The sequence below is a fragment of the Equus caballus genome, chromosome 25 (genome assembly GCF_041296265.1).
Source record: "Equus caballus isolate H_3958 breed thoroughbred chromosome 25, TB-T2T, whole genome shotgun sequence".
NCBI classification, from domain to species: domain Eukaryota; kingdom Metazoa; phylum Chordata; class Mammalia; order Perissodactyla; family Equidae; genus Equus; species Equus caballus.
The window spans coordinates 43874908-43899088 of NC_091708.1; the positions used below are offsets into that span (position 1 = coordinate 43874908).

The window sequence follows — 24181 nt, forward strand, 5'->3', positions numbered from 1 at the left end:
TACAACAAATGCCATTATTTATTTTGATGTGTTTCCAAAAATCAAAACGTTTCAAACACAACTAAGATATAAAATACAGCATAAAATGAGATTTATACCTATTTCCCACATAAAGCAAAAAAATTTTCAGAAATTGTTTTGCCAAACCAATTAGAGCATATTCTTCTCTCCTCCCCACAAAGGCATCTACCCCCATCACAGGCACTAGCCCACTCAAGGCCAGGGGAGGCGGGGACAACCTCCAGCATCCCGGGTGACTGTCAGTGGGGACCCTCAGCCTCCTGGGGTCAATCCGAGTTTCCATAAACCGACAGGTCTTCTGAGCCAGGGCCAAGGAGGACCCGTACCCTGCCAAAAGCAGTGCCACAGAGAAACTGTGAGTTGGCTGAGTGTCATTCCACGGGGCTGTGAGGCTGTGTTAATGGGGAAGGGGGTGTAGACCAAGAGACTGCCCTGCTGGGGTGGAAACACTGAGTCAGAAACTGCCCTTCACGTAGTGAGCATTGAGTGAAACAGAAAAGCCCTCTGTCCTTAAGCCGTTGCTTCACCTTATAAATACGAGGGGAGCAGGGAAGCAGGCCTTCGGGGGAGGGCTGAGGAACGTCTTGGGAGGTGCCTCCACTGGGGCTGGGTCACAAGGTGGGGTGTTGAAAGGTGCGCCACCACTCCCCTCAGATTAGGGGGTCTGGGTGCAGAGCCAGGGAGGGTCCTAAGAGCACTGGTGGGCAAAGCTGGCCTCAGCCCTGCTGTATGCAGCCAACCAGGGCATGGGGCTCCCCGCCTCACCCTGGCTCCCAGCGGCCCGGGGACGGACCCCAGGCTTGCACACCTAGCTGACAAAACCAGAGAAGACCAGCTCCAAGGAAGTCCCCATTCTGAGTTTGGTCAGCCTCACCAAGTCAGTCTGCCCCCAAGAAGGATCTGGGCGCAGGACTAGTGGGAGGCAGAGATGTTCCGACTCTCCCCTCATGGCATCCGCTACAACGCAGACGAGTGGAGAACAGCCACAAGCACTCACACCCCCCAAGAAGAGAAACGCAGTATAAGGCAATGTTAGAAAACTTTAAATACAGCATAAAGATCCAATCGGTAAGGCATCACAAATTGTAAAAAGTAATTTGGGCTGCATTCAGCATAGCAAACAGACAATCTAAGCAAGCAACAGCCTCGTGAAAATGTAAGTCATGGCTGCGCAGCCTGGGAGAAATCCCTCCAGCCAAAGGAAAGCCAGGCGGGGCACTCAGCCAGGTCGGCGCTCTGCCCACGGTGTCGGCCGTGGCTCTGCGGAAAGGTCAGGTGTGAGGTAACTGGTCTGAGAGCCCGCCGTCACTGCCCTGCCCACATTGGTGGCTGCTCCTCCTAAGCTGGACCCACAGGAGCAGCCGAGACCAACTTGCAGGCATGCAGCCAGACCCTGGTCGGCGTGCGGGTCCCTGCGAGCTCTGGGTGGCATCCCCGAGGACTCCTAGCTCCTCCGTCCAGACCATGAGCCGCTAAAGCTCCCGGGGTATTACCCCATAAAAAATTATGCACCAGTCCAAGACAACTTTCTGATTAATGACTTTTACCATAAACAGCAGCCTCAGTTGCCCCTCTAATACTGCCTCATTCCTTGGGTTTTGGGTTTCTCTCACAGGTTTTCGCTGTCCCCATAAGATATTATAACGCAGGGCAGAAACAGTGTGGAAGCCACTGGTGCAGTATTAAACCAGGGAGTTTGACAGTGTTTCATGTTTGGCTGGGCCATCCCAAATCTTTTAGTAGTTTTAGCTAAAAACATAAACTTTAAAAAAAACAATAAAGAGGGAGACTGCTTTGAATGATACACAGATGTACCTGCTCACAGTACAGCTTGAAGACCCCCCACCCCCCAAAAAAGAGAAATCAAAAGAGGACTGAGAGGCCACGCCACCACACTGCTCACCCCTCGAAGCCGAGGCCTCACTGGTGGGGAGGAGGTGCCACCGGCCAGCCGGCTCTGAATGCTCAGATGCCAGGGGATGGGTCCAGAGCAGAGTTAGCCATCAATTTTCAGGTGCCTGCAAATAAAGTTCTCAAAACATCTGTGCCTTTACCAAGGGAGGGAAGGGAAGAGGATACATAAATGCTGGCAGTTCTGTCGAATCCACCCCGAACCAGTCCTCGACGGCTACGGGTCTTAGCCAGGCAGGGAAGGGGTCTGTTACCACTCTTTCTTCTTCTCATCCATGGAGACGCCCCCAGGGCCCAGAGCCACCACCAGGAGCAAGCCTCCAATCACTGACATGGTCTGGAAGAAGTCGTACTTCAGGAAGTCGTGCATGGGCTTATAGACGGGAATGGTCCAGAAGGCGTTGAAGTACACGTTGATGGCAAACAGCCAGACGACAAGAGTCAGAGCGGCCAGCTTGGTCTTAAAACCAACGGCCACTAAAATCATCAGAGCTGTGCCCACGATGTTCTGGAGAATCTGTGTAGGTTGAAAGGTAAGAAATTCAAAGTAAATGCGAGGAAGAAGAGACATAGAGTATTTTATCAACAGGCAAGTTCCCCTGCCCCGTGTCACTGAAGTATCTGTGCCAGGGTATGCACCTAGGGGATGTGTGGAGAGGCGGCTGCTTCAGCTGGAGGCTGCATTACAAGTGGAGGATAAAAATGGGAAATGGTGGGAGCAACAGGTAAAGCAGCACTTTGAGGCAGAAAAGGTCTGGAGAAGATGAAAAGCAAATCTCCAATTAACAGGCTGTGATCTACCAAGACGCTGGTGGACCTCTAAGCCAGAGCAACACTCCCCAGAGCTTCTCAGAACCCACCTCTCCCCTCCCCAAGCACCAGGAGCCCCTCCTGGGAACACTGCCTGGCCAGGGTGCAGTCAGATAAAGACATGCTCCGTAAGCTCCTGGGGTCCAGGACAGAACCTTCTTCAACTCTGCACCCCAATACCTGGCATGCAAAAAGTACATGAAACGGGCCAGCCCAGTGGTGCAGCAGTTAAGTTTGCACGTTCGGTTAAGTGTGCACGTTCCACTTCTCAGCAGCCCGGGGTTTGCCGGTTTGGATCTCGGGTGCGGACATGGCACCACTTGGCAAAAGCCATGCTGTAGTAGGCGTCCCACGTATAAAGTAGAGGAAGATGGGCATAGATATTAGCTCAGGGCCAGTCTTCCTCAGCAAAAAGAGGAGGATTGGCAGTAGTTAGCTCAGGGCTAATCTTCCTCAAAAAAAAAAAAAAAGGACACGAAAAAGGTACACATGGAAGGAAGGAAAGAATAAGAGGAATCTTTGTAGTGAATCTTGGTCAACAGCCTGGAGAGCCAGCACACTGGGCACCAGGGTCTTCCAGCGAGGTCAGGGAAATTCGGGACTTAATTTGTCGGAAAGGCAGCTTCTTGGCATACAAGAGCTTGACAGTCTTCTGTTTCTTTTAATAGGATCAAAAGGTTTGCTTCCTTTGAGCCAACTCATTCCAGTGGCCCCTTGGCTATGCTTAGTACACAGCGAGGAAAGAGAGGGGGCAGAGCTGGGAGAGGCGGCACCCGTTCTAGGACAGGAGACCAGAATCGAGTAAGCAAGCTGGAATACTTACCGAGAAGAAGCTGGCATCAAAGTGAAGGAGGGTCATGAACATCAGGACCAGCAGGACCCTGCCTCCGAGCTGCATGTACTGTTTGGGGGAGCTCTCGCGCATGGTGGGGACGCCCGCGAACATGCTCTTCCCCTCAGACCGGGACTCCGCCAAGAGCAGCAACAAGCCTCCTCCCAGAGCCAGGTTCCTGAGGAAGAGAAATTCGCTAAGGCTCATGGGGCACTACAAGTGCCCGTCAGACCAGATGGGGACACCCTGCCGCAAGCACATCCCTCACTCCACGCTCCAAGCAGGACCAGGCGGGCCTGAGTCAACAGGAGCACAGACCCAGGTCACACCCACACAAAGCCTTACAGGACTGAAGACACAGGTGTGTCCTCACCCCAAACCGTGACGGGGAATCTGAACACATGTGGAATCCAGACCTAGTCTCGGCTTTACTGTGGACCAGCTGGGTGCCTGTGAGCAAGCGTGTTTTCACTGGGACCCGCTCCTGACCTCATGAAACGTGGAGTCGGGAGAGGAGACTGCTTTCTAACTAGTGCTCTAGGCGCCCTGGGTGGGGCGGACAAGGTTCTGCCAGTATCCACTACAGAGTCTAAGAAGCGCAGTTTGGACCCAAAGAAGTTTATTCCAACCGACAGTTACTAAAGTTTAGAGACATGAGGAAAGCACACTAAACTCACCAACCAGGACGCACCTACCTCATCAGAAACTTCAAGTCCCATAAAATGCTGTAGGCAATTGTCTGAAGGGAACACAGGAGAGAGAAACTTGAGTCCCAGCATTTTCAAAAGAATTTCTATTTCTATAGAACTAATAGCATTAGGCAATTTTTCCAATATAAGTGAGAAGAGAAGATACACAAAACCACGTTAGGACACTGATGACAGGTGCAAGGTCAGCAGCTCGGCTCCGCATGTCCCAGAGCATGCAGGGGGGGCCCCGGCCCTGCTCATCAAGCACCCGCTCGATGGCAGCTGTGCCCCAGGTGCTTGGAGAACACGGTGGGCTGACACCACCAATCTAGACTGAAATGTCATGCGTTAAACATTTCATCTGAAGGGCTGGGTATTCTTCTTTATGAAGTAAAACGATAACAAGATAGTTTCCTGGCTGTGGCCAAACCTGTGATTTGCCTCCTTGTCAAAGGAAACTCAGAGAAGTGGCAAAAGGTGGGCCCAGTTCCCAGAGCTTGGCCCCTGCTTGGGCACCATCCTCTCCAGCCCGCTTGGCTGCCCACTTCTCCTGAGCTTGCCCTGAGGAAAATCGAGTGATTTCTCAGAAGGGAAGATGGGTTCCAGGCAGAGACACAGAGGACCGCAGGGGCGAGATGCTGAGTCCTCACAATGCCTTTCCGGCTCTGCTCCAGCCGGAGGCAGGAACAGCGAGGCCCCCACCACGCCGTGTCTACCTGCAGCGCGATGATTCCGAAGAGCCCGAAGCAGGCGTACTGCACGAAGTTCCTGCTCAGCACCAGGATGCAGCCAGCTGGAAAGGAGAGGGCACAGGTCAGGGGACACAGCCACAGCACCTGCAGCTCACCTGGCCTTCTGGTGCAGCAGCAGCCCAACTGGCTACCCCAAGCAAAAAGCAACTTCTGGGAGAACTAGCGATAGGCACGACCACACAAGAGTCAACCGGACCTGACGTATCAAAAGCACTGGGCTTCTAAGTGGATCCCTTGCTGCAGAGAACGGGCCATCTCCCAGAGTGGGCTGTCCGTCAGAGGCTCTGCTGTGGAGAGCTTCAGGACGGCTGAGAAGCGCAAGTCCCCTTCCTGCCCCATGTGTACAGGAGGGGGGACTGCCACCAGAAGACGGTGGTCAAGAGCAGGACAACGAGGCCAACACGTGCCACGTGCCAGCCTAACGCTCTCCGTCCTGTTCACCTCTATTGATACTTCCCAGAAACCTCTCTTTTTGGCTGCCTGGGCCCCACACTGGCCCAGCCAGGTCGCCCAGTGGCCACCATCTCCTGCTCCAGGCCCTTAAAAGCAGGGACTGTATCCTTAGCCCAGGGCTGAACACACAGCACCACCCAGATGCTTGCAGAACCAACGCCCAGGCCTGGCAGGCTGCCCTGGAAAGGAGGCAAGGGGAGCAGACAACTGTCCCAGGAGACCTCCAGCTCAAACGCAGCCTCCCCACCTCTAATGGTCGGCACTTTGGCCGTGGGGTTGACACAGGGCCACTCACTCAGCTGTCCAAGCAAGTTGAGGAACACGAAGGAGGAGGCCAGCAGGTAGCCACAGTTCCAGGTGCTGTCGATGTAGTCCCGCTGCTCGCTCCACTGGAACCACATGCGGATGCCGTCCTCCAGGAAGGTGCTGATCAGGCAGAGGCGCGCCACGTGAGGGAGGTACTGCTTCGTGACCCGGAGGAACTGCAGGCCACAGAAACCCCTGGGTAAGGAGGATGCCGCAGGGACACCAGACCCTGGCCAGGCGCTTGCTGGGCAGGGCCCGGGGGCACTCTCAGCACCTGCTCCCAGCACGCCCTGCAGGCCTGCATGTATGACAACCCAAGCATCAGTCCCGGAGACGGACGACTCAGCGCTGGGCTGTCCGGCTCAGACCCCACAAGGCGACAGACATGACACTCTCCTATGATCTCAGCAGACGCGTAGGAGGCATCTGCAGTTGTCAAACATGGAATTGCCACAAGACACCCAGCGTCTATGCTCAGTCAAGGGTGTGAGCAAATCAGAATCACTGCATGACAGGCTGAAGAGGCCCTCTGAGATCACCTAGTCCAGAGTTTCTCCACCGTGGCACACCTGCACTTGGGCCCGGGGCAGTCTTTATCGTGGGGGTGTCTTGCACCCAAGGGTGTTTAGCGTCATCCCTGGCCTCTACCCACTAGACGCTATCAGCAGTGCCCTCCAACTGTGACAACCAAAAACGCCTCCAGACACTGCTGCATGTGCCCTGAGGGACAAAATCGCCTGCCCCCATTGAGAAGCCTCGATCTAGTCCAGCCTCTCATTTTATAACGGGCAAACTGCAGCCGAGCGGAGAGGGCTCACCCAGAGCTGCGCCGATGCGGCCCGCTGGTCACACACGCCTGAGCCTGTGGCCTCCCAGCCACCCAGTGATGCTCAGGGCCCCTCCAGATGGAACAGGGCTGGGCACTCTCTTGAGACAATGGTCCACTTAGGTGACAGCCGGGGTCCCAAGCCCAGAGGGCCTTGGGGTTGGCCAAACGGTAAGCTCACATGTTCGCACTTATCCAAAATATCCAGAGCAGCGAGAGGACAGGCCAGGCCCTGGCCAGCACGTGTGTGCAGGCAGGAATGACAGTGCATCTCCCAGCCCCACAGAGTTCCCCTCCGGAAACTCAAGATCGCACTCAGGCAACTGCGTGTGTTCAACAGCTGTGAGCAACACAGGGAGCTGGTGTGGCTGATGGCTAGGAAGCTCTGGGAGTTTTTAAAAACCCGTGCAGCCCAAAGCAAATGAAAACCAGGCGAACAAATGGGATGGACAGCTGTTTCAACAGCAATGAAACTCCAGCATGAGAAATCCCTGGCAAACGTCAGAGGGAAAAGCGCACGGACAACGTCCTCCTGCTCCAGCGAATTCAGCCATTTCTGATGGCCTTATTACGAGACAAATATTCAGGTCAAACTGAGGGACAAATGTCCTTCTGGCGTACCCCACGCACCTTCTCTTACCAATCACTCACAGCTGAGATACAAAGGGAAGGCAATCCTGCGATACCTGAGGACACAGACGACCTCTGAGGAAGACCAGGACCCCTCACGTGAGTGATGTGTCAGGACACGAGAGTCTAAAGGGCATCGTGAGACAGTCAAATCAATGTCACAATCCCTTTTAGGGCTGATTAAACCTATTGCTGGAATAAATGAAGGCATATTTAAGACTGGTTCTTAATTTTTGGCATTTTGAAAAGTTTCTTTAAAGTCCTAGAAACTGCTGAAGCTGTCGGTCATGGTTACTGAGCCTCTGGTTATTTAATCTTTTTTTCTTTTTTTTTGAGGAAGATTAGCCCTGAGCTAACTGCTGCCAATCCTCTTTTTTTTTCGCTGAGGAAGACTGGCCCTGAGCTAACATCTGTGCCCATCTTCCTCCACTTTATATGTGGGACGCCTACCACAGCATGGCTTGCCAAGCAGTGCCATGTCTGCACCTGGGGTCAAACCGTTGAACCCCGGGCCTCCAAAGCGGAACCTGCCCGCTTAACCGCTACGCCCCTGGGCTGGCCCCTGGTTATTTAGATAAACCTTTAGTTCCTCTCCTTTGGCTCAGTCAGCACAGAGAACGCCCCTCCCCCTCTGATGAGACTGGCTCTCCTGGAGGGAGGAAGAGATTACAAGCCAGGAGTCATTCTCTTCAAATCCATTGAGCTAGAGGCCAAAGGTGTGGATTCTGTGCCTTGACCCCTACTGAAGCGGTGGGTGGCAGACGGCACAATGAGAGACAGACTGATGCCCAGTCAACCAGGTGGGTACAAGAGCTGACACACAGGCTGAGGTGGAGGCCCCATGCTCTCGCCCTGGCTCTGACACCCACCAGCCAGTGCGCTGTGTGACTGAGGGCAAGCTGAGTTACCTTTGGGGGTCTCTGCTCTCCTTCTACAAAGTGAGGACAGCTGGATTAACGGTTGTTGAGATTTTTTCCAACTTTAATAAGCAGAGGAGAAAAGGGAAGGAGAAAGGACCTTGTTTCAAAATAAAGAGGTCCTCAATATTCCTACATGAATTCTGGAGTCCATGCAGAGACAAACACAGGAAGTACGCACACTCGGTGTGAACACACACTCGTGCATCAGATTAGGACATCCTGGGACAGCTGATGCCACACAGCCTCCCATTTCTGCCTCACGGCCCAAATGCTTTGACACGCCCAGCAGCGGTGTCATCACCCCATTCGATGAGGAGAAAGCCACCTCCTTGGCTCGAATGTGATGGCCTTAGTGCCGGGGCCCAGCCGAGAGACCCTGGCAATAACCAGGCCTTGCCTGGATGTCTACACTTGGGGAGAAGCAACAGCGAGGGTGGCAGAGCTGCACAGGATGCTGCAGACTCAGAGACTGGAGCCAGGGCAGGACTCCCGGGGGAGGGTGACCCCAAAAGGCAGTGCAGAGACAGGCGGCGGCGGTGTTCTGACTTGCCTCCAAATTGGCGCTGGGAGCTGCTCACTCCCAAGTCTGCCCCATGGCTGTGCTCACCAGAGTGGAGCAAACAAGCCCGGGCCCACGGAGCTGTGGTCTACGCCACCTCAGCTAAAAGCAGCTCGGTGAACACACTCATTTGCTCTGCAGCGCAGCCCGCGAGCCGGCTGGGTGTTCAAAAGCCTCCGCAATGAGTCTGTGCTCTTAATTTGAGCGTCTGGGTCAAGAGGATTAAAGAGCAACAGAGAGAATCTTGCCTTCAGATGGGTAAGTCACCCCTCCCTCCCGTGCAGACATGCCCACGAGACAGACGGGATTTGTACTCTGAACTAAGCAGGTACCTGATTTTCCAAGTCAAATGTGGGCTAGGTATCAGGTGGACTGTTTGATAAATCAGGCCGGCCCAGAGCCTTTTAAACCAGCCACCTCTAATGAGCATCTATGTGGACTGAACACAAAAGAAAAAATCTGTTTAATAACGCGAGACCCGGCCCAAGTTTCATCTTATTCCCTAAATGCGTTTTGGTCACAACGGTTCAGACTTGGCCACTGAAGCCACAACATGCCACTTTAGACAGCGTCCCAAAGCCAGTGTCTCCTCAGGACAGAAGAGCCCCCGAATCAGGCATCCAGGTGCGCCTGAGGGCCAGGAACAGCCACCTGCCAGGCGCTGGAGCTACACCAGCATCTGGCACGCGCCACGGGCCCTGGGGGCGGGGGGCTGCCTGCCGCCTATGCCCGCTGCGAGCACACCGCCCACGACTGCCACTCGCGGGAGACACGTGGAGGAGACGCCGAGTGAGGGGCCTGCAGGAGGTGGCGAGGACATGGTCAGTCACTCTATGGGGCAGGCCTCCCAAGGGAACCTCAGAGGACCTCACAGTCAAGATGATCCACATCACAAGCAGTGACAGCATCTGAGCAACTTGAGAAATATGGAAAGCTGAGATCTGTCTACAAGGGTTATTATTTTAAAGAACTGAAGGGGATTTAAGAGACATAATCACACCCATGCTGAGATGTAACTGGGAATACAATGACCATGTCACACAGCACACCACAGAAAAACCTACCTTCTCTTAGCATCCCAGACAAGAGGAACTGAGGAAAGCAGTCTGCAGGGCTTGGTTAATGAGAACTCTGAGCAAGAGAAAAAGGCAGCTCAGCTCCCTTGACCACCGAGGACTGGGCCTGCCCTTCTCAAGGGCCAGCTCAAGTGCACACATCCCAGGAACTGGGGACTTCCCTCACATCAGGCTGAGTCGGGGCTGGTGCAAGGCTTCAGTGACTCACACGTGTGCATCCACAGGACGCAGAACTCCAAGTCTCCCTGGGGGCTGCTGTAGCTTCACGCTGCCCCTCAAGGTAAGCTGCAGAGACGGCTTGGCTGGCTCTACTAAGAACCCCTGTGTGACAAGGGGCCTAACCGCAGGAGAGCAGCAACGGGCCCCACGGAAGAGGACACGGCTGCGCCTCACCTTCCGGGAGAAGCCTCGCTAACCACAGTCTCCTCCGCGTCTCCACCCCACTCCCCAGAAGAGGCGCGGCTTCCCTTAACCTGCTGCGCAGCCCGGCAAGCAGGGACGGGTGAGTCAGCTCCTCTGTGCCCTCTCTCCCCACCCGGGGCGCAGGGCAAGCAGCCCTTCAAGGGGGCAGGGGTGACAGAGCAGAGGAACAAGAGGAAAATGCTCAGAACCCTCCACTGTCACCGGAACCCTACCCACACCCACGTGCCGTTAACCCAGAGTCCTCACACCTGTGGCTACAGAGCCTGGTTCAGTGCCTGTCAGGGCCATCCGACCTACCCAACATGAGACCAGAGGCCAAGGGAGCTCCTGGGGGTGACAGCTCCCAGGACTTGCTCTGTCATGCGAAAGGACAGGTAAAAATACCAAAGGCCACACTGGAGAGCAAGGCCCCACACAGCTTATCTGTCACCTTAGTGATGAGCCAGCAGGCAGAACCCATTAAGTGCTAACACTCCTATTTACCGGGGTAAATGTGCGGGGAAGCAACAGCGTGCAGACTGGCAGTGAGAGCCAGCTGCAGAGCACAGACGTAACTTTGGATTGCTGAGTTGATTGGTCCCTGGCCCCTTCCGCCCCGCTCTCAGATGGCTTCCGAATGCCGAGCGCCCACAGAGAGCACTCTCAGCAGTTTCCCCAGCGCCTGGCTTCCAGGGAGCAGGACACTGTCCCTGGCTGCCCAAGGCAAGGGGTTTGATGCCAGAGACGCAGCTCGGGAGGAGCCTTTCCCTCTGACGGCGTACCCCGTGCTCTCGCCTCTGCAGGCCTGAAGGAAAGGCTGCAGCATGGCCACGCAGCCAGGGGCCCAGCCTGTGGGGTACCGAGACATGGGCTCAGAACTTCAGCCCGCCACGTGCCGTGCAAGACCACAGCGAACCTCCCTCCTGGCATCGCAGGTGCAGACGCTGTGGCCAACCTCACACGGTCCGGAGGGTGACTGGGGGACCAGGTCCAGTGCTGGCACATTAAAGGTTCAGTCTTATTGTCACAACCATTCAAGGATGCACAGGCCTTTTTAAGTCCTGCCCTCAGCAGCCCAGACTTTCTGGTCAAATCCTGTCACTTCATTTTTGCTTTTGTTTTCTGAAGGTTAGAAAAAATGGACCTGTCAGATTATCTGATCAGTGACTTCGATGATCTTTCCCCATTCCCTCCAAATTAGATAATTTTCATTTTAAAAGCCTGGATGCTCAGCACCTTCATTATTGGCAGCTTTGTTTTAATATTATGTAGATAAATGTCAAAAACAAAAGCGCCACGCCAGCTTGGCCAGGTTTTGTCCACAGGAAGCTGTCACTCTGGCTCTGCACCCATTATCTGCCCGTGTCTTCCTCCTGCGCCAAGCTGCCTGTGGAAGGAGGGCTCCTAACTTGGGCTGTGAAGAGCACGAGGACCGATGCCCTCCCGAGTTGCCCACAAAGGGACGTGTAAAGTGTCTGCTGACATCCTCTGCCACCTCCAAGGTGGCCCTGGTGCAGACAAACTGGCAGCAGGAACCTGCGCTGCCTGACAGACACGGCACAGCCAGCGCTGGTTTTGTGTGTTTTAGGCAGCATGCCCTTTTACAGTGAGAGTGCTTGCCCCTCCATCTGTGCCAGAAGAGGAGCACCAGGCCTGAGCAGCACGCTGTCTGTGGCACTGGCCGCGAGGTCAGGCCTGGGTTGTCTCCCAGCGCCGTGGCCCCAGGCCAGTCCGCGAGCCTCAGCAGGCCTCGCCTTCCTTCCCCACGGTAACTTGGTGCAGGCCGACCCTGTGTCCCCCAAGGGTCTTCCCAGTTCCAAGATTCTGCTTCTTTCACTTAAAACACACAAAATGAATGGAGAAGAAGAAGGGACGATTACATGAACTTTACATGAGATTGTGAACTTTTTTTCAGTCGGAGAGTTTATCATTTGACAGTTGGCCGCAGTCTGCCTGGAGACATTTTATCTAGATTTGGTTATGAAATTCACTTGCAAAACCAGGGTTTTCTAGGCCGAAGAGCAAGTATATGTAGCTCTCATGGCTCCCTCGGCTGAAAGGAGCCATCATCTTAGAGAGTTGCTACTTGGGGAAATAAAATTGGGTCACTAAAATTATGTCAATGAAAACTAACAAACAAAGAAGACCTACTTGGTTCTTGAGAGCTTTCAATACGAACTTTTAAATTGCGTCTGTAAACACAAAATCACGACCTTAGGAAAACTATTTCTTCAAGCTGATAGACTTTTTTCCTCTCAAACTGGTTTTAAAGTATTAGCCCAGAGGAAGGTGGTGCACTGAGAACCCAATTCTGAGGCCACACAAAAAGACATCACCCCTCAAGGGGAACAAGAGAAAATCTCGTTCACCAATAACTCATTAGAAAATACTCATTTTTTCAAGTCACAAACACAAACACACACACGCTTTCCAGTAAGCCCAGCCTCGGAGTATGATGACTCAACAGCACCCCCATAAAAATTAAAAATTTAACCTCATTACATTGAACTCAGGCAAAGCCACAAGCACATGAAATGAACCAAGGAAAGACCTGCAGCTGGGCCAGACCGACCTGCCTGCAGGGATAAGGCTGCTAATCTGTAGACATAACGGGATACTCTTAGAAGTAAAAGGCACACAGCTAAATAACTATCACCAAGTCTTTTTGCCAAGTTCAACCAAAAGAGAGTTTGGAGCTCTGTCCTCTCCTCTTTCCAGGATGATTCTGTCCATCTAGTTTTTGAATACCTTTAACAATGACTCAACCACCTGTTTCCAGGGCTTCCCTGTCGCTCAGAATGCCACCTGTACACTTCTGGAAGCAAAAAACCCCAAGAAGATAGGCTTCCCCTCCTCCCAGATTTGTGTACAGATAAATACCCATTCAATTCAGTCCCAGGGCAGAGTCCAAAGAGGGAGAGAAAACGCAGGGAGGGTCAAAGGGACCCCATGAGTCCAACATCTGGGAAAGAGAAAACAAAAAGTGCTGTGGCTTTCTGCCGTTGGGGGGCATACCAGGGCGCCCCCTCTCCTCTGGGAGGACCCCCAGGCCTCCAGTCTGATCAACCCCTGTCCAGGATCAGAGCTCCCCACCCCGCCTCCTAAGAGTGCCCAGTAAAAGGAAGAGCGTGTGGGAGCACCCCAACATTTCAGAATGGCGAGGACGCTCCTCAAGCACCCCAAGACTCTGGCCGCCTTCTCAGGAGGCAGCCCCTCAACCCCTCATCCCCCAGGAGGGCCCAGGCCGGGCTGGGGGCCGGGGCGCACCGAGCGGGGGGCCCAGAACACAGCCCAGCTCTGATGGGGGAGCGGCGACCAGGCAGGCGGGGCCTGCAGCCCGGGTCTGGGGGTGCCCCGGGCCGGCCCACGAGCCCAGCAGGGAGCACCTCCGGGGGGGGGGGAGGGGGCGCGATCCCTCGGGGCAGCGGGAGGGGGAGGGCTCGGCCCAGGCCTCGGACGGCCTGCGGGCGGGGGCCGGAGCCGGGGCCGGGGTGCGGGCCGGTCGGGGCCCGGGTGGCGGTCGGGGTAGGGGGTCCTGGGGGGTTCGGGGAAGGGGGCTCCGGAGAGAGGGGTCTTGGGGGAGGGGGTTCGGGGGAGGGGGCCGAGGGAGGGCCCGGCCGGGCCCGCAGGCCGCACCTGGTCGGCGAAGTCCTCGGCCGTGCCCATCAGGTCGTTGTGGCCCATGGCGGCGGCGGGAGACTCGGCTCGCTCGCTCACTCGCTCGGCGCTCCGCCCGTCGGCGCCCGCGCCCGCTGCGGCCTCCACAGGAAGTGCCCGGCGCCCGGCCTCGCTCCGCGTCGGCGGCTCCGGTGGCTGCCACGTAGGCCAAGCCTTAAAGGGGCCGCGCCGCCGGGACCGCCCCGGCCGCGCCTTAAAAGGGCCGCGCACCGCCCGCCGCCACCGCCGCCTCACCCGCCGCGTTCTCCGGTCCCGCCCACCTCACGCTCTGGCCCCGCCCGCCGCGCTCCTGCCCCGCCCCCTGGGCTCCGGCCCCGCCCGCCGCGCTCGAGGCTCCGCCCATCACGCGCTTTAAGGCGGCCAGGTCCTGAGGGCCCGCTGTCCGGAGGGACGCGCGGGTGTTCCAGGGGACAACGTTCGGGCAGGGAGGGTCCCGGGGCCAGGCAGACACACCTGGGGCTGAGGGTCGCTCTCGGGGTGGGGGATGGGATGCTTACCCGGACGCGATCCCTCCTGAGCATGCTCAATAGGGGGTCCCTCTGCCGGCACCGGCTAGGGGCGCACCCCCACCGCCCAGCGGAGGAAGAGAGAGGCCGGGAGTCCCCCTCCATACACTATGGAAAAATACCAGGTGCCGCGTTGTCCCCTGGCGGGGAGGCGGGAGCGGCGAGGGGCCGACGGTCAGGGGCGAACCCGGGATCTGGACCTTTTGCCACCACCTCCAGCCCCCTCCAGGTTTAACGGTCACAGCCCCTGGGACGGGCAGCCAGCGGCCAGGTCCGACCCCAGGGAAGCACGGGACCTGTGTTCTGGCCAGTGTCTGCTTCCAGCTAGTAGGGTGACCTCGGGTCCTCCAAAAGTGACCTCCTGGGTGCTCGTTGCCTTTCTGGGCTTCAGTTTCCCCCTCTCTAAAATGATGGACGAAATTAAGCACATCTGTCTGTCTGAATATTTGAGGGTAGAGACACCTCCATCCTTCTCGCCCATGTGCTCAGGGCCACGGGGCCAGGACACCCTACAACATCCAGAATTCTGAATCAAGAGCCCCCAAACTCCTCAAACGCCCGTTAGTACCTGGTAGGGGGACCTAAGCCTTGTCCAGGGCCTGTGAAGATGTTTAGGACTTGAAAAATTCACAAAACAAAAGGACATCTGCAAAGTAAAAATAAATGTTTAATTAAATGTTTCTACGCGTAATATGTCAACTTTATTAAATGTTAGATTGTCTTTGTAAAAAATTTCATTAATTTGAAAATAATTTGTAAATTAGATTTTTCTCACTTTGCGAGAATTCCTTTTGTGTGGGAGGTCTGTGGGGAAGTCAGCCAGTGGTAAAGCGGATGAGTGTCTGGTGGCCAAAGAATTTTAAAAGCAAAGTTACCTTTTCAGGAAAAAAAAAATAGACTTGATCTGAGACATGGGTGCGTTTTACTGTTTAATTTGCCACCTAAGAGAACCTAAGCATGCGCCTTCTTTCACCAGCTTAAGCTGCTGAGGACATTGTCCTGATATTCCCTGAGCAGGATTCGGGCTGCCCAAAGGGGCTGGATTACAGAATCCTAAGACTTTTCAAGAGCCCCTGGATTCAGGGTTCCATCCCTTACATAACCTTCCTCTGCATCCTGCCCCCCTTCCTCCAGTCTCTGATAAATGTAATCCAATCATCCACCCTCACCCCACAGTCCTTGGCCTCCCTATGCAGAGTTCTGGCATGATGGCCACCTCTCTGCAGGTTTTGTCGCTCAATGCACAGGCTCCGGAGTCAGACCCCAGAGTTCCAGTCGAATCTAGGCCATCTCTGTTACTAGTGCTGTAGCCTCAGACAAGGACCTAGCTCCCTGTGCCTCAGTTTCCTCCATTGTGAACATGGAGATAGCAATAGTGCCAACCACATGAGGTGGCTGTAAATTGCTTGGCACAGTGCTAGGCTCACGCAGGGCTGCCTATGATTGCACCAATTATGGCCCACTTACTTTCTTGTTTGGATGCCCAATTTGGAGGTGGATGCTGCAAGCTGGGATCATAGAGGGCTGGAGAGAGTGAACAAATCCTCCGCCCCAAAGATGTGCTGGCTCTTGGATGCCTGCTGGTCTTTGTTGCAGACTGGAGGAGGGGCATGGGGTGGTGGAAAGAGCTCCAGATTTGGCCCCAAAGAGATGGGCTCAGTCCCACTTTCAAAGGGCCTCTCAGCCTCCTGGGCATTTGCTTCATCTGCAGAACAGGGCGGAGATGCATGCTCCGCCAACCTGCAGGGGAGTTAGGACCAGAAAAGGCGTTGGAGTTGGGCACGCTTGGAAAGTGAAGAGCTGTGTGCATTTCCTGAAAGCTTCTCTCTCTCTTACTGGTAGATTTTGGACCAGCTGAATCCTGGGGCCTTGGGGGTGAACCTGGTGGTAGAGGAGACAGAAACGAAAGAAAAGCGTGTGATAAAGCAGGTAAGAGGCCACGCCTGTGGCACCCAGTGAGGCTAGTTCTCCAACATACACTCATCATCCACACGTTAGAGAAAGGCTTCCTGATGCAACAGCTGGATTCCTTTCCACCAGCTGTCACAGAGGCAAATCCGCTTGAGGGTAGACGTGGGGAGCGACGTGAGGCTACTCAGCCTTCCCCAAACATCTGACTCTCTCACCTTGATGGAGGAGGATTGTTCATTTTTACTCTGAGAACAACCACAGGCATACCTCCTGTTAAAAAACAAAATTCAACTGAGTAAATTTGAAGATCTAATTGGCTTTATCAAATAATTCATGAATCGGGCATCTCAAGTAGCAAGCAGAGAGAAATGAGGAATTATACAACATGGAAGGCTTTTATAGAAAGGAGGGTGGGGCAAGGAAGTTATTAGCAAAGGAAAAGTGAAAATTCATTGGAGGAAAGTAAGAGTTCAGGGTGATGACAGCTTCTCATTGGCTGAGCTGCCATGTTTTCCATTGGCTGGGCTTGTTGCTGGGCAAGAAGAAAATCTTCCTTCCTCCTGCATAGGTAGTAAAGTAGAGACACCTTCCTGTTGGAGACTCAAGGTATGTCTTTTCCTGTTTGGGATAAATGACGAGAATATGGTGTGTGAGCTTCCTCAACAGGCCTTCCGGACTCCAGTTTTAGTTGAGGTTTCTTTTGTTAATTTTCACCCTTCCATTTATTCAGTGCATACTTTATGCCAGGCGTCATCTCCTTTGATCTCCATCAAACTTGCAAAGCAGGAATCACGACCCTGCTTTACAGCCAAGGATGGGAAGGCTTGGGGAGGCTGCAGACCAGCCAGCATCACATAATTCCTGAGACAATTTGAATGCAGGCCACCTCACTGGGGGCCACCAATTTTATCAAAGGGGAGCCAGGCCCAGGGAGGGGAGGCAGGGACTTGCTCAAGGTCACACAGGGCTAAGGGCAGGACACCGGGCCCTGGACTCTTCCACCACCTGTTCACCAGGGCTGGAACAGCAGGATAGGATACAAAAGAGCTGCAGGGGGACAGCTCTTTGTGTGTCCAAGCCAGGGTGGTATAGATGAACAGAGGGTCTGGAGGAAGAGAGTGGTCCTAAAAGATTCCCTGGCCCCCCCTTGTGGTGTGTGGTGATGGCCAGGATACAACAGGATGGGGGCTGACATGCCGGGGAAGAGCCCTGTTGGTGGCCACAGCCTGTGCAGCAGCTCAGCAGACTCTCCCCAAGTCCTGGCCTGGAGTCCTTACCCCCCTCTTACTCTGTGGCTGGCTGGCCGTGGGGCCGGCCCCATCGTCTCACAGGCCAGTGGGGCAGGACGGCTGATTACCTTCTGAGCAGTCAAGGAGCTTTTTTAAAAGCCAGTCAATCTTTCTAAAACAACAACAAAAAAAATGGGAGCGAAGTGCAGGTAGTGGTTTGTGTATCCTTCCAGTCTTTTTTCTAAGTATTTATAAACTACTTTGTTTTTACAAGAATACTGTTGAGATTGATACATACTTTTTCCCACTTAGCGTGTTGTGAACATCATTTTGTGCTGCTGACACAGCTTCTCCCTCTCCTGGCTCTGGTGGCTGCACGGCCCCAATCTGCTTGATATGCTGTAACTGACACAACCCAGCCCCTGATGGGCAGTAAGGGCTTAGCTTGTTCTCGATTTTTCACTCTGTATAAACAACTCTGATAAACAACTTAGCGTTAATTTTTTTGAAGATCCATGATATTCTTGGGATGAATTCCTAGGGGTGGGATTTCTAGGTTGAAAGACGTGACATTTTTAAGGCTTTCAGTATGTTTTGGACAAATTCACCAAAGCATGAGCCCCCTGAAGTGGAAGGAGGGGAGACAGGCACACTCACTGTGCTGCTGTGTCTGGGGCCTTCCCCTGCATCTGCGAGTAATCCACCAACTCTGCATCTTCATCTAAGATCACCCCACTTACAAGGGTTCTTCATTTGTAGGTGGTGTGAGCAGAAGGTCCAGGTTAGGATCCAGTATCAGATGAAGTGATAGTATGTACCCACAGTCTTTGCCACAAAGCGTGTTGCAGACTCAAAGCTCAGTGCTGCCATTACCACCCCCCTTCCCTCTTCCGTGCATTTCCCCACAGCCCCACATTCAGTGACAGGGACAATCTTCTTGATTCAGATAAGGAATGAAGTGGTGAGGTTGATGCTTTGCTGACCAGAGCAGCGCTGTTTGGCTCTGGAGGCAACATATTATTTTCTTCCCTTCTTTCAAGATGATCTGAAAATGGATCCTCTAATGATTCCTTGAAGTTTATATTATGCTATTCTAAACTTATCCTTGCAACAGGAGCAAAGATGCTCTCATTGCTCAGAGTATTTTTGGATCCCTGCCTTAGGAACATCTCCAGGCTCCATCTGGTGCCATATGGTGGGGCATGAATGGTAGAAGCCTGGCACTCCTGGTGAATAATGATGGTGATGATGATGATGGTGGTGGTGATGATGGTGATGGTGATGGTGGTGGTGGTGTTGGTATTGTTTGTGGTGGTGATGATGGTTGTGGTGGTGATGATGGTGATAGTGGTGGTGGGGATGATAATGATGATGATGATGGTGGTGGTATTGGTGATGGTGATGGTGGTGTTGGTGGTGTTGGTGATGGTGGTGGTGTTGATGATGGTGGTGGTGATGGTGGTAATAGTAGTGGTGTTGGTGGCGGTGGTGATGTAGGTGGTGATGATGGTGACGGTGGTGGTGCTGATGATGGTGGTGGTGATGGTGGTAATAGTAGTGGTGTTGGTGGCGGTGGTGATGTAGGTGGTGATGATGGTGACGGTGGTGGTGCTGATGATGGTGGTGGTGATGGTGGTAATAGTAGTGGTGTTGGTGGTGGTGGTGGTGATGTAGGCGGTGATGATGGTGACAGTGGTGGTAGTGGTAGTGGTAGTGATGGTGGTGGTGATGATGATGGTGGTGATGGTGATGATGGTGATGGTAATGGTGATAGTGGTGGTGGTGGTTTACTGCATGTTTACTGAGCTAGTCCTTTTGTGCCCCTACAGGTGAACTGCATTGACGAGCATCACGCCAACAAGGCCCTGGAGGAGGTAGCTCTGGGTGGCTCCCTCTCTAGAGGACATGAGGCAGAACACATGGAGACTGTTCTGTCCCCTCCTGGGGAGTGACTGGGTAGAAGTCTGGGTGGAGGCATCGAGGGTCAAAACCAGTTCTTGCCCCAGCTGTGAAGCCAGAAGCCCCCAGGTCCTAAAGGGAGTCTGTGTCCAAAACAATAATTTCTAAATCCAGGTGCAGACAACTTAGAATATATGTTCTCAGAGAAGATAAAGTTCATATGTTGGCCAGACCCCTAGGCTAATCCACCAATAACCATCTTTTAAAAGAGTTTTTTCTTCGACTATAAAAGTATAAGTTACAGTAGAAAATTTAGAAAATACAGAATCATTTAACAAGAAAATGTGAACTCTTTTACATTCCTTAAATCTACCAGTCAGAACTGACAGTAACATCCTAATTTATAATAATAGCAATAACAGCTGCATGCACTTCGATTTGCTAGACAGAGGCTCTGAGCAGTTTTTCTTTGCTTTTCTTGAATTTCGCATGAAGTTAAATGTCTTTCCTCCAAGCTAATGGTCACTTGCTTGTCTTCTTTCTGGAACTGCCAGCTTTTGAGCTTTGCCAGCAAACAGCTATTCGGTCCACAGTGTGGCTGATGCGCAGAGATGGACCCCGGCCACATGCTGACAAAATGAAAGAAAGCACATGGGGGGCCCACCCATAGTCCCCACACCATCACAGCTTTTCCCATCCCCCGTTCCCCTCCACATCCGCCGGGCGATCTGCTTTCAACCCAACCTTCCATCATAAGCGGTTGTCCTTCTGGCTCTTGGTCGCTAAGGTAGCCATTCTGCTGCCTAATTGTGTTCATTCTCAAAGCACTTTCAGCTAGGGGTAGGGGCACGACCCAGGAGGCGAGGGGGCATGAGTAGTCAGTGTCCCACCTTCTCCAGCCAACCCTGACTGAGCTTCATCTCCTGGGCACCTTTCTTTCCTTTGCCTGCATCAGCTCCCTTAGCCTCATGACACCCCTGTGAAGCAGACACCACTGTTATGGCCATTTTCAGATGAGGCTAGGAGGCTCAGAGAGGTTGAGAGCCTCTCAGCCACACAGCACAGCCAGCACATGCTGCAGGCAGGACCCACACTGGGCTGTCTGGCTCCTGACCACCAGGCTGCACACCCCTTGTGCCCACTCCCCTGCTCTGCTCAGGGCTGGTAGCACGTGTTTCTGTTGGGCTGTGTAACATAGGATCACTGGCTGAGAAACGGCATTTCGTGAACATCTCCACTTCCTCTGCTCTTGTCCCTGCAGCTGATGCCGCTGCTGACACTTCAGCATGCCCACATCTCCATCTACCAGGAGCTGTTCATCATGTGGAAGGGTGAGGTGGGTCAGACAGGCGGGCTCAGCGGGCATTCCGTGGCTGCAGGTACAAGTGAACAGAGCACAGGGCACCCCCACGCCACCCTAACCCCTCCAGTGGCAATGGCAGTGACTCCAAACGTGGCTAGCCCCAAATCAACTCTTACTGGGGCCATGCTGGGGGCTCTGTGGGCATCATCTCATGTGAGCCCCCAACAGCCTCGGTGGAGGAGGGGTTACTATCCCACTTTACAGAGGAAGAAATAGAGGCTAAGAGAAACAAGTTCCTCCCAGTTTCCCACCTAGCACGTGGCCCAGCCAGGAGCGGGGCCAGGTAGGCCTGACTCCAGTGCCCCGTGTGTTCAGCTGCCAAGCTCATCCTGCAGCCAAAGGCTTGGGAAGTCTGTGCCTCTGCAGGTGGAGTTTTGACTTTCACGGAAGGAGCGGGTGTCAGGAAGCCCCCTGCTTTCCCCCCTCAGTTGGCATCAGGTTGTCCAGGCCTCTGGACCCCTGACTGTTGCACCTCCTGCAGTTTACTCACTAGCTGCACGTTCATCTTCAGATCCTAGGAGATCTGCAGGGTAGGAAGCGCTGTCCTCTTTTCCCTGGGGCTCAGAGAGGGTAAGGAGCTTGCCAAGGCCACACAAATAGTAACAGCTGAGTGGGATTCAAATCTGGGTCTTGTAGCCCCCATGCCCTGTGTTTTGTCCCACAGGCTGTATGACTTCTTGTCTTTATAAAGAGCCAGAAGCTTTCCATTTACTCCAGATGGGACTGAGGTGGAGGGGGGATGCTGAGCTGGAATGGGGCAGGGCTAGGGGTGAAGGGAGGCTGCTCTTGCTGAGGGTCAGACGGTAACTAGATCTCCACGTTAGTGTCCCCATCTGTGTCCCCCCAAGGGTTTGAGCAGGAGCAGGGGTTCCCCTCACACACATACCCCCCTTCAGCTGGGTCCTGAGAAAAGGCCTGGGGAAGGGCCATCATCACCTCACCCCCTAATGCCCCCAGGGAGACACAGAAGAGCCGAGAGGACCTTTCACTGTGGGGGGGAGAGCGGGTCCTCTGAGAGCCCTGAGGTGAGGCCTCTGACACGGTCTGCTGGGGTCCCCTTTGGGGCAGGCGCTTCAGGGGAAGGCAGTGGATCCCCAGTGAGCCCTAAAGAACGAGTGGCCACCCCTTGGAGGGGCGGGGTCCCAGGCTCAAGAGCCCGTGCGTGCAGTGGCCAGGAGGCCCGAGCAGCTTTCAGAAAGGTCCACATGGCTTAGTGCAGATGGGGTTGGGGTGGGGCTGTGGTGGGTGTAGGGAGAGGAGGCCAGAGGCGTGAGCAGGTGCTGTTCACGAGGGGCTCATACCCCTGCAACCCTGCACCCCCGCACCCCCGCCCCCAGCAGTGCCCCCATAGCCACTGGATGGTGGCCGGGTGGCGGGAGGCCCTGGAGCAGCTGACCATGCAGAAGCACCCAGGCCTGGGCTTCTGGGGGCCAGAACAGACGCTTCTGGCTCAGGGGTCCGTGTCCCCAGCAGATCTCCTCTCTGTTCCTCTGCCTGGTGATGGAGTACAACAAGGAAAGCTTCCAGAAGGTCATTGAGGAGAACAGGGAGGCAAGGACCATCATTGACTCTGAGGTAACACAGACTCTCTAAGACACCAGGACTGGGGAGCACCTGGATCTTGTGATGTCACAGACCCCACAGTGGGGGGCAGCCAAGGGGCAGAGGGGAGGGCAGGCCCACTGGAGCCTAGCCTTAGTTTTTCCTGAGGCTTATGTATGGAGGTATTTGCACACTGTGATGTGCACAGATCTGACATGGACGGCTTGGTGCCTTTCACAGAGGCACACACACATGACATCCCCAGATCAAGAAGCAGGACATTCCCAGAACTCCAGACGTTCCCCACCGGCACCCGTGGCTGGACTTCTGCCTGCCCCTGAAGTTCACGCAAATGCACTCCCACAGCGTGTTTGCATTTGCGTCTGGTTTCTTGTGTTCAACTTGGTGCTTCTGAGGTTCAGCCCTGCCGTGAACGTATCAGGAAAGAGGCCCTCCCCACGACTCAGCGCTGCTCCGTGGGTGGCCACGCCATGGTCTGTGTCCCCCTGCGGTCTCTGTCTCGTCTAGCATGGGGAGCACTTGGGTTGTCTCCAGCTTGGGGCTATGGTGAGGAAGGTGGCCGTGAGCAGTGCTGGATGTTTTTGATGGACCTAAACACTCACTTTTCCTGGATAAACACCTTGGCGTGGAAGTGTGCTGTCCGGGCGTGGGCGTGGGGGGAACCTTAGCAGATGCTCCACCGTGCTTGCCAAGGCAGTTGGTGACCCTGTCAGCGAACCAAAGTGGGTTCCCTCCAGGTGAGTTAAATCAGACTCTCCACCAGAAGTAGTTGTCTCACAAAGTAAGGTGTATTTGCGGCAAATAGGAGACCACACGGAATCATTTCCAGAGTCATGGCGTCCTGGAACAACGGGAAGCAGGGACATTTATTTCGGATGGGGAATGAATATTCGAAAGGGAGGGGTGGGTGTTCGCTTGCACAGGCTCAGTTGGAAAACATGCTCCCACACACACTGCAGGTTATGGTAGTAAGGCCTCAGCTCCTCCTGGAGAGATCTTAGCACTAAAAATAAGGCGAAGGTCACAGGTGTAGCTCTTGTGGTGAGGCTTGGTCAGGTCCGGGGTGCTTGGCAATTGCATCTCCTTAACATAACAGAAGGAAAAAGAACAATGTGGAAAAACAGTTAAATGCTTCCAAACCCACTCTTGAGTTCCTCGGGGCAACTAGTCAGTGACGCCCTGGGTTTACTGTCACTGCAGGCTGTGAGTGTCCAACTCTACATCCTGGCCCACAATTCAGCCTGTCGGTCTTTTTAATTTTAATTAAAAATTACGTTTTAATTTCAGTTATTATGAGTAGTCACGGTGAGGTGAGCACTTTCTGGCCGTTTAGGTATCTTCTTTTGTGCCTGTCCCAGTCTCTTGGCCGTTTAAACATTGGGGTTGTGTGTCTTATTGTGTGAGTTCTTTATAAATCCCGGATGTGGGTATCCAGAGTCTTCTCCCAGTCTGCGGCTGCCAATTCACTTTGCTCACCATGTCTTTGGATGAACAGAAGTTCTGAATTGTGTGAAGTGCCTCTTTTACGGTCAGCACCTTGTGAGTCCTGTCTGAGCCTGTCCTGCACGCACCAGCCGAGATGGCTAGCTCCAGGCCCATCTCAAGACACAAGAAGAGAATGGGCCCTGATTCCACCGGCTGCACTGAGAGGTCACTGCCCTGACCTGCGCTGAGCTGCAGGGAGCCCCATTTCCAGAGCTTTCAGGTCCCCTCCAATCCTGGCATCTCTCGCTTTTCCCCCAGTGGATGCAGAACATGCTGGGCCAGGTGCTGGACGCTCTGGACTACCTGCATCAGTTGGACATCATCCACAGGTGACCGGGTAGCCAGGCTGCTTCAGGAGAA

The 24181-nt window shown here is 54.2% G+C and overlaps 2 protein-coding genes across 14 annotated transcripts in view; one reads left to right on the forward strand and one right to left on the reverse strand.

Moving 5' to 3' along the window:
* On the reverse strand, positions 1-14141 carry SURF4 (surfeit 4). 3 transcript variants are annotated; one of them, XM_070252058.1, is made up of 7 exons: positions 13824-14073; positions 13068-13149; positions 5764-5950; positions 4980-5056; positions 4270-4313; positions 3566-3752; positions 1-2449 (listed from the first exon to the last, which is right to left on the reverse strand). In XM_070252058.1, the coding sequence occupies exons 3-7, from the start codon at positions 5867-5869 to the stop codon at positions 2183-2185; spliced, it is 681 nt and encodes a 226-aa protein (XP_070108159.1). In that variant the 5' UTR covers positions 5870-5950; positions 13068-13149; positions 13824-14073; the 3' UTR covers positions 1-2182. The 3 variants fall into 3 exon arrangements, with proteins under 3 accessions (XP_070108159.1, XP_005605970.1, XP_023485008.1); XM_005605913.4 differs by lacking the exons at positions 13068-13149; positions 13824-14073 and adding exons at positions 9774-9840; positions 9994-10204; XM_023629240.2 differs by lacking the exon at positions 13068-13149 and having other exon boundaries at positions 13824-14141.
* STKLD1 (serine/threonine kinase like domain containing 1) overlaps positions 14131-24181 on the forward strand; it is a 22492-nt gene continuing 12441 nt past the window's right edge. For 7 of the 11 annotated variants that reach the window (XM_070252041.1, XM_023629246.2, XM_070252043.1 and 4 more), the window contains exons 1-6: positions 14131-14496; positions 16214-16300; positions 19341-19385; positions 20672-20746; positions 22247-22348; positions 24080-24150. In XM_070252041.1, the coding sequence (XP_070108142.1) occupies positions 14482-14496; positions 16214-16300; positions 19341-19385; positions 20672-20746; positions 22247-22348; positions 24080-24150 (395 nt within the window). In that variant the 5' untranslated portion in view covers positions 14131-14481. The remainder of the gene's footprint in view (positions 14497-16213; positions 16301-19340; positions 19386-20671; positions 20747-22246; positions 22349-24079; positions 24151-24181) is intronic. The other 4 variants (XM_070252044.1, XM_070252047.1, XM_023629249.2 and 1 more) reach the window with 3 other exon arrangements.